Below are 9,806 nucleotides of genomic sequence, written 5' to 3' on the forward strand. Positions count from 1 at the left end.
ATAAGAATAATCGCCCTATAATGGGCCAAGTTACGAAAGGGACTATACCCGATCATTTTTATAAATTAAGTACAGAGCTGTCTGTCTTTCTGAGACATAAGATGTTTCTGAAGATCTCTCAAAATGCCTAACATATGAATTTTTTTACTACTATATGAGAAACTAGGACTACCACCCTAGCATCTAGGGTCCGAAGTATTAGAAAGTGACTAAAATATAGCCTAAAACCAAGACCTTAATTAATAAAGTTATGTGACCTAAAACCATCTTAGGATGTAAATGATGCTTCATTCAAAAGAGGAAGTTAATTTGTTAAGTAGTTATTGACATCTTAAGTCTTAGACATAAAATCCTAATTACTTTATGTAATAGGCTGTCGGAAATTTTAGCAGCTTAGTATTTGATATTATCAGTTTCTATTCAAAAATACATTTTTGTTTTTATCTAGAACGTGGTACGAGAGCCAGATCCCCAGCAGCCCACCCGACCAGTCCCTGGAGATCAGAGAGGGCAGCAACGAGGAGGAGGACCAGATCAGTCCGCGGCAGGAGGAGCAGGAACAACTCATCCTCGAGGACATTGAGGATGATGCCGCCAGGGACCTGGAGGTGCCAGTTGTCGAGGAGGAGGAGAATGACATCTATGACGAGCGGCTGGAGGAAGAAGTAGCGGCGCTAGCCGCCAACTCAGCAAACAACAAGGAAATAACTCTTGCTGTTGAGCTGGAATATCTGCAAAATCGAGGCCTGGCGGCTGATTCTGATGCAAATATTGGCGTGAGTGCGGCGCATGCGCTGCTTGGAGAAATTGAAGAGGTGCATGAAGGTCCAGAATCAGACAGTGTGGTCATCAGAGCATGGATGCATCAAGAGGAACAGACCAATCAGGAAAAGCAAAGTCCAGAGGAGATGATGCAACAAAAGAGTCCTGAACAATTGCCGCAAGACATTGAGGAGCTGCGCAAAAGTCAAGAAGAAATGCGGATAGGCTCGGATGATCTGCGACAACAAGACTCTTATCACACAGGCCAACAACGGGTAGAGGAAGGAGAAGATGATGTCCAGCAACCGCCAACGGAGGAGCGGGCAGAGCCCGAGGGCGAAGAGGCGGATCCCAACTCAAGCTTAAAGACTACAGATGCACTTGCAGGCAGCGAGAGAGGTGGGGCAGGGTCGGGCCACCCCACCTCTACTACATCCACCCCCCACACAGCACAGAATGAGGATGTGTGACAATGAAAATTGGGCATCCCCTTCTGCCAAGAGGTCCTCATCTAGAATAGATGCCCGTTTATTTATCAAATAAAATTATATATTTATAAAATATAGATAGGTTTTCAAATTATGGATATTGAATCAATCATCCTGATATGAATTAATACAACCACTCACTTATTGCCGCGTCCAGTTTATATTTCTGATAGTAATTTTAATATCCCACACAATATAAATTGTAAATATTTAAATATATATACTTTGCTATTTAATAACAAAGGGGGAGTTAGGTTGTGCTAAAATTTCGTAAAGGTGAGAGTTTTAAGGCTTAAAAACAGTAGTAAAAGAATAAAATTTATGTTAACTTTAAAAAAAATTGTCTAATTTCTTATCAAGAAGGAATACACATATTTAGTGAATATTATGTTCTACTACTGTTTTTAAGCCTTAAAAATCACACCTTTACGGAATTTTAGCACAAACTACTTCTCCCTTTTTTGAATCACTTGCTAATGTGTAGGATTATCTTATCAAATAGGTATATCTAGCGTTTATACGATTCAACATATTGTAATTTGTGTTTCATTATGTTTATCCAAAGTTGCAAATATTTTTTCATGGATAGAAAAGATCCCAATTTGCAAAAAATTGTATTTTTGCCAATTTTATCTTACGCTTACAATTTTAAAATATCTAGATACACAAATTTATAGTCGGTCCATCCGATCCTTTAATACATATTCATTGCATGGTTTCATTTAGAAGTTTCGGATACAAAAAAAAATCCCATTTTAGAATAAGCCAATATTATTATATTTACGTTTTGGTGGAAATATTTCTATAAAACCATGCAATACATGATTTTTAGGTATGGTTCGGGATAAGTTTTAATACAGCAGTAATTTATCGAAGCTATACTGAAAAAATACAATATTTTTTTATTTAGTTCATAAAATACTGAGCTGGATCTTTAAATCATTTTAGTGGTGAGCCAGATCGGAGTGAGCCCACCTTCCACCAATGAGAGCACAGCATTTTATGAAATGCCGCGCTGTGATTGGCGGAAATTCGGCGCACCCCGATCTGGCTCACCAGTAAAATGATTTAAAGATCCAGCTCTGTTGACAAACATCCTTTTTTTTAAATGGTAGCATTTTAAAAACAAGTATTTTTTAGTCTTTTGATTACAATTGTTTAGCCGTTAGCAAAAGGCATTAAGGAGATTATGGGAGCATAATTCAACACATTGTTAAGCATCGGAATACTTAATTCATATTGTATATTTTTTGTTGTAAAATTCCTTTTATAGATTTCCAGGATTTTTTAAGAAAGGTATTTTATGATTTTAGAAGATTTTTTACTCGAATGGTTTCAATGGTGCTGATACCCTTAGTCGATTCTCATATTCTGTAATATTCATAATCAACCTCTGGTTTATTCGCGGCTATCGAACACACTTAATCTAGACAACAATATTAAATTTATAGTTTGCATTTAAAAATTTTATTTTTCAAATGTATATTTGTACAACTATTAATATAAATCAACTTAAAGTTATTTATATGTTCATATTTATATTTTATATTACTTGCCAGTTTTTTTAAATTTTGAAATATTTTATTTATTTCATTTGATAATGCTTATTGAAAATAATTTAGTAACGTTTATTTTCATTTTAAAAATTTAAAAAAAATAATATTCAGTTATTTTTGACAATATAGAGTTATGTATGGTTCTTTTTTAGTGCAATTTTATATCATGAAAACCATATTTATTAATAACTATATAATAATTCCTAATTCTAGGTATTTGTATTTTTTTAAATTTTACTTTTAAAAGATTTTTAAATGACAAACCTTAAAAAAAACATTTTTAAATCAATTAACCATGGGAACAGAAATTAAAAAAAAAATTAAATCAGTAATTTTATTAATTTAATCTAAAAAAAACTTTTTGATCACACTGTATTTAGGAGCATACAAGTTTGTCCCAGTTAAAGTTAAAGTTAACAGGGCTCGGCAGCCGCGCCTCAGCCTCAAATTTAAACAAGTTCTAATTCTTTGAATCTTTTTAAAGGAGGGATTAATATTATAGGGTTAGTATTAGACTTTCAGATGATTTATAAAATTGGTTGATTTCCCTGAGGCTTACAGACGGCTGATGCGCGGCTGCCGAGCCCTGGTTAAAGTTAAAGTTCACTTTCCTGAGTTTAAACTTTGTACATACAACTTTCACACAGATTGGTCAAATAACATTCTAGCTAAATTTAGGGATAGGTACATTGAATATAAGTTATGTATCGCATCGTATTATAGACACCGTTCGGCGGATATTAAAATGAAAAATTATGTAGGCCAGGACTAACAAACCTGTTATTTCTATCATGATTTTTATTTTAATATTCGTGGAAAATTGTCTGTAATACGATACTATACATGATTTTTTTATATGGCCAAGAACTGGTTTTATCCAGTTACATAAATAAAACTAAATGTGAACTGCGTAAATTGATAAAAAAAAATAAGTTTGAAAATGCCCAAAGAAGGTAATTTTTTTGTCATTTGTTTTTCAGTAAATTTTTGTCTTTTTAACTGCTACTATCTAATAAACAGTAACAATTTTATGCAATTATTATAGTAAATTTTGTATATTTTAAAATGAGTTAATATATTTAATTTTAATCTTATATAATATTTAAAATCATAATAGTTTAATTTATTTTTTAATCAGTTTTATGATTTAACCTAAATTTTTAATGATTAAAAATCTTCCAAAAAAATGCCAAAAATCACCAAAATATCTATATTGGTCATCACCTAAACAGTAACATTTTATATATTTGGTAGAAAAAAAATAAATAAGGGAATAAATTCACGAAACCTAAACTTTGGTAAATAATTTGTTGTTATAAAAATTTAAAATATATTACATATAAATATATTATATAAAAGTATTAATTTGTGAAAATACTTATGTTATTAATTGGCTTTATAATTGTTAAATGAAATATAAATTCTAATAAATGGAAAAATTGTTAGATTTTTAACAAAAAAGGAAGATGATGTCCAGCAGTTGCGATATACGTGGATAATATGACAGGGGAAAAATTGTCGTCAATTAAGTTGCTATTTCCCTGTCATTTATTGGTTAGTATGTTCATCCAGTAGGAGGGGGGAATGTGATGAAGTTGGGTGGATCGTTATTTTAGCCAGCTACAAGTATATCATCCAGTCGGAGTAAAGGGGATGGAGTAAGGGTTGGATGGGTTATTTTAGCTCGTTGCGAGTTTCATTTTATTAGTATACATGATAATGTTGTGTAAGATCCAAGTTATAAAAAATCCATTTTTCTGAATTTTTCACTTTTAGTTTCTCTCAAAAAATGAATACCATTTTAAATGAGCTAAACAAATTTATGCTGTGCTTGGCAAAATTGGTTTTCTAAGAATACCATAAAAAAAGATTCAGTTTCTTTTAACGTAGATAAAACGTAGGAATTTGTTCGATTAAAGCGTATAGACAGGAGATGAAAGGTTACTTTTTTGGCGGGATACGGGATACTGGATATTCGGCTGATTTATAATGCCGGATATCCGGTATCCGGCCGGATATCTGGCCAACGTTTCCAGATGCCGGATATCCGGTCGGATAACTGAATATTCGGCATTAGAAATCAGCTGGATATCCAGTATCAGGATAGTTTCAATATCCTGTATATTATTGGCCCAATAACAAGCCAAACCGGATATCCGGCCCAACTCTAATTTTAATTGTCCTTGTCCTTGTCTCCCTGGTTGTGTTTGTTCAAAGTGATAGAATTTTTACACTTTTCTTACACACAGCAGTAAACCAAGGAGGTAAGGAACATTGGGCTGTTTATTACACCAGTCCCAAAAGGTTTATGATTGTGCTTTCTTATTCGTAAGCTTAACAACTTTGGGAACTTTTATTGAATTTTGATTGGTTGGTTTATTAGTTGAGTGTCCACCACATCTCCACCACTAATTGTAATTTTTAGAAGGGGGTAATTTCATGTATCATCATTGTCAATTTTTTGGCCAATGTCATATCCCTTTAGATCCCTGGTAGTAAATAGAACAAAGAATATTACATCCAATAGTAGAGAAGCTGTTTAAAATTGTAGTTTAGGCCCTACATTAAAAGATAGAAATAAAGAAAGGACAAAAAGAAAAAAAAACTAAAGGTTAATAAAGGCAATTAATAGGAGAAGGAGTGGGGGGGGGGTGAGATGATGGAAAGTTAATTATCTGGATTTTTAATAAGAATCGGACTACCCTGCATTACCGACAGAAAAACAGATAGACAGTCTTTAACAATTATTAATTTATTTGCAAGTAATAAAAATAGAAAGAGGGTGTTTCATTAAAATTATTTTATAAAGACATTTAGTCAATTAATGTCACCTTGAACTTAGTAAAGCGTTTGACTAATAAATTTAATTTGAATTAATCAAAAAGTATTTTATAGTGACATACTATCTACATCATTTACATTAAATAAGTCAACTACATGTTGCCCTGTCTGACATATTATCGATTAATAAACCTTATTCTACTTATGCTGAAGTTGAAATAAAATTTACACGTAATATTGATAGATTTTTATTTCGCTTCACTTTTGCGGCAGTGTCGCATGGGAATTTTATTTGATCTTGATTGGTTGGTTCAAACTAGTAGTGTCCAAACATTTCAACCAATTGTATTAATCTACATAAGGTGCAATTTTGTTCATCATCATTTGGGATGTACATTAATTTATTTTGCATTGTCTTATCCCTTAAGATCCCTGACTGTTTTATGATTGGAAAATAGAAATGTCAAAAAGATGAAAAAGTAGAATATAAGAACAAAAGTGCAACAATATGCAATATGCAAAAAAAAAATATATAAAAAACAAGGATGGCAACATTCATAAAAACAAAGCTCTGAAACGGTAGCACAAAAGAGCATTAAAACTTGCATAGTGTCAGAACTGAATAATCAGAATATAAATGTTTAAGAGTAGAAGCAAAATTGTAAGTAAATTTGTTTAAAAATTACTTGTTGCAGGGAAATGTTTAAGGACCTACTCACATCTTTAGGACTTGACTTTAGGGTGTAAATGTAGGTACAGTTATGCTTGAAAAAGACCCGTATGGTTAGTACCATGCGGGGTTAGAGAAAACCCCAGGATCTTGAAAAATTTTTTTACAAAAATTAAAATTAAAAGTAGGGGGAGGGCAGGGTCGTCCAAGCTTTTTATTTTGGGGGGGGTAAAATGGCGCGCGAAGCGCGCTGCGATTTTTTTTTACCCCCCCCAAAATTTTTACCCCGGGGGTAAAATTTGCTTGGGGGGGGTAATTACCCCCCCTGAAATCTGTTGGCAGGGGTAAAATTTGTTTACCCCCCCCTAAAATTTACCCCCGGGGTAAAATTTTTTGGGGGGGTAATTTAAATTTTATCAAAATTTTAGTATTAAAAATGCGCGCGAAGCGCGCAAAAATTTTTTTTGGTAGAGATTTGTTATTTTGGGAGGGGTATTTACCCCCCCAAAATTATTTGGGGAGGTAAATATCCCCTCCTAAATGGTTGGGGGTGCCTACGGCACCCCCAGGGTAGGGGTAAATTTTAAATGGGGGGGGTAATCGTCCCATTACCCCCCCCCCTTGGACGTCTATGGGGAAGGGGTAGGGATAGGTCGTCCAAAAGTTTCTTGATTAAAAAAATCAAAACAATTGTAAAGAAAAGTAATGGAAATTTAATTTTAAATGTAAAAGAGATATCCATCTATCCTATGGTATACAGCAATTAGTTTCTTATGTCTGTAGCTTAAGATTTATATAACTACTAAACCGATTAGGTCCTATATTTGAGGTAAGCTTTACATTGGTCAAATAAAGGTTTTAGGCTGTATTATTTCAAATTTAAGACTTGGAATGGTTTTAAGTTGTTTTTCTAGCCTCTGTCTCCAAAGACGTCCAAGGGGGGGGGGTAAAAATAATTACCTCTATGATATAAGGATTACCCCCCCCCCCCAAATGAAAAAGCTTGGACGCCCCTGTCTGTCTCTGCCCCTTTGAATACAGAGCCCTTGAATGCTTGTACTTTTAATAAATTGTAAAAGACTGATAAATATTATAACAAGGATGACAACATCCATAAAACGAAGAACTGAAACGTTAGGACAAACGGACATTAACACTTGTATAGTGTCAGAAATGAATAATCATAATATAAATGTATAAGGGTCAAAGCAAAGTAAATTGGTTGAAAAAAACTGCTTGATTCAGGATAATGTTTATGGACATACTTACATTTTAGGACTTGATTATAGAGTTGCTTCGCTCATTACATTATACTTTGTTGTCCCAGGAATCAAAATACCAAAAATCAGATCAATCAGATGATTAGTTCACATAAAAATTTGTTGTTAAAAAAGTAAAAAAAATCAACACGTTTAAAATTGACGTACGGACATTTTGGTAATGAATATAGAGTTGCTACGCTTTCTTAATCGTACCTAACTACTAAAGGATTCACCATGCAAAATTTGAAATCGATAGGACAATTCTAACATGCCTAAATTAATTTAAAAAGCTATCCGTTACGGACGGACGGACGTACGGACGGACCGACCCTAATTATAGAAAAGCTTCCCTTTTAAAAAGCAGATATTGACGTTGAAGACAGACGTAGTATAGAGATAGTGAGATATCCTTATAATAAAGTAACATGATCTGTGTGTGTGCATCAGTGTGTCTCTACCGAAGGATCTTGCTAACCGCTGAATCTATATTGTTTTCCTTTTTAATGTAGCTCATAGGTCCTGGGAAGGTTTATAACTATTTGGTGAAGGGTACCCCAACCTTCCCAAGTGATATCGCGCCTAGAAAAAAATTAACCCCAACAAAAAAATGTAAATTTTTGGGTTAAAATTTGGGTTATCAAATTCAACCCTCGTAGTGGCCTCCAGGATCGTAGCCACTAGTAGATAGATAAAACGTTAGGAAGAATACACATAAATGGTAGACAAAAAGAGAGAGAGAGAGAGAGAGAGAGAGAGAGAGAGAGAGAGAGAGATAACAAGAGGGAAAGAGAAATATTAAGGTTAAAACTATCAAAAAAGAAAGAGAAGGAGGTAAGTGAACCGTTTGAACTTGTTAAAATATTGAGAATTGTCTTCATTAAATATTTAACAAAGAAAGTTTTCAAACATACATACACACAAATAAATACACACACACACACACACACACACATACATCAACAAAAACAGACACACAAATACAATATCCATTTAAGTAAACCTATAAACAGTTGGGAGCGCAATCCTCTGTCTTTTTACGTAGAAACTTTAAATAAATTTTTATATAGGGTTTCCCCAGCTACTATTATGATAATCATTGACTAACCTAAATAACGTATAAACGGTTTGATACACCACGAGATCATATTTTAGTGTTTCTCTGGTTCAAATACTTCAGACAACAACCATTTAATTGCACGACCTTTGTTCTGAAGTCCCAACTTTGTAATGAATCGCGCCTGTTTGGAACCAAAGCATTCCTCTTTCTCGAGACTCGACAAAGTGGCTCAAAAAAAAGCGGTGTGACGTCTTAACAGGGAAAGATGAGAGGAGAAATGGGAAAGGAAACCCCTAAAAAAGATATAGATCAAATTTGTCGAGTATCCTCTTTCTCGGCCTATTTATGTTCCGCACCTGACATAGCAGCATTAGTAACCCTGTAATACTTGGCCGAGATTCGAACCTATAAACTTTCAAACAACGAGCGGTTGCGCTACGTCTTACGCAACAGTCGCGGGTTTAATCTTCGAATAGGCTTCTACATATAGAGAGTCGGTTTCATGCTCCCAGTAAACTATTTGGTACCCATGACACTTCACTGAATATAAACTAAACACCAGCAAGCAACCTTTCTTTCTCCTACTATTCTTTCACCCAGATTTACAAGTATGTATATCAGTATAATTCATTTGTGCTAAATTGAATGAAAGCATTCTAATTATGTTTTTAGCTGCAGTTGGTGTTTAGTTAAAGTAAAAAAAAGCTTTTTTAAAAATTTGCAGGGGTTTCCTTGCATTAAAGAGGTAGGAGGTCAAACCCCCCACCCCCTTTCATTTGCCCTATATGGGAAGCTGTTATTTATAACGCCGCTATTTGAAGTAGACAGTAGGATTTTTCTGTGAAAAGTCCTTTGACCAATGAGCAAGCAGTCTATACAATTTTAATTCGTCGGTCTTTTTGGTAATGCTAAATAACACATTTGTAATATTAATAATTAGTATGTGATTTTCTCTGCTTAATTCCTTCTGAAATGCAGTTTTTCTGCTTAAAGTTAAGCCTGCAGGAAATACACCGCTCCAACTGTTGTGCTGAAGGACTTCCACAAGTAGACTTAATTCCCCAAATTGGAAGCTTCCAGCTTCAATAACAAAAAAGTTATAGGCATCATAAATTGACATTTTAGAAATTAAAGAAATAATGTCAGTAACTAATTACATTTTTACAATAAAAACGCCACTTTCCATAGTTAAAATCTCTCGAAAAAAAATTCGGTTTAAATTCTGTGACT

General features: G+C 33.8%; 1 protein-coding gene across 1 annotated transcript in view; it reads left to right on the forward strand.

Moving 5' to 3' along the window:
- LOC145317712 (uncharacterized) overlaps positions 1–4,245 on the forward strand; it is a 140,383-nt gene extending 136,138 nt beyond the window's left edge. Inside the window, exon 35 of the mRNA XM_080158932.1 lies at positions 449–4,245. Coding sequence (XP_080015058.1) covers positions 449–1,232 — 784 coding nt within the window. The 3' untranslated portion in view covers positions 1,233–4,245. The remainder of the gene's footprint in view (positions 1–448) is intronic.
- The last annotated feature ends 5,561 nt before the right edge of the window (positions 4,246–9,806 follow it).

This window comes from Acartia tonsa, chromosome 4 (assembly GCF_053477335.1).
Source record: "Acartia tonsa isolate MP-2025a chromosome 4, ASM5347733v1, whole genome shotgun sequence".
Classification (NCBI taxonomy): domain Eukaryota; kingdom Metazoa; phylum Arthropoda; class Copepoda; order Calanoida; family Acartiidae; genus Acartia; species Acartia tonsa.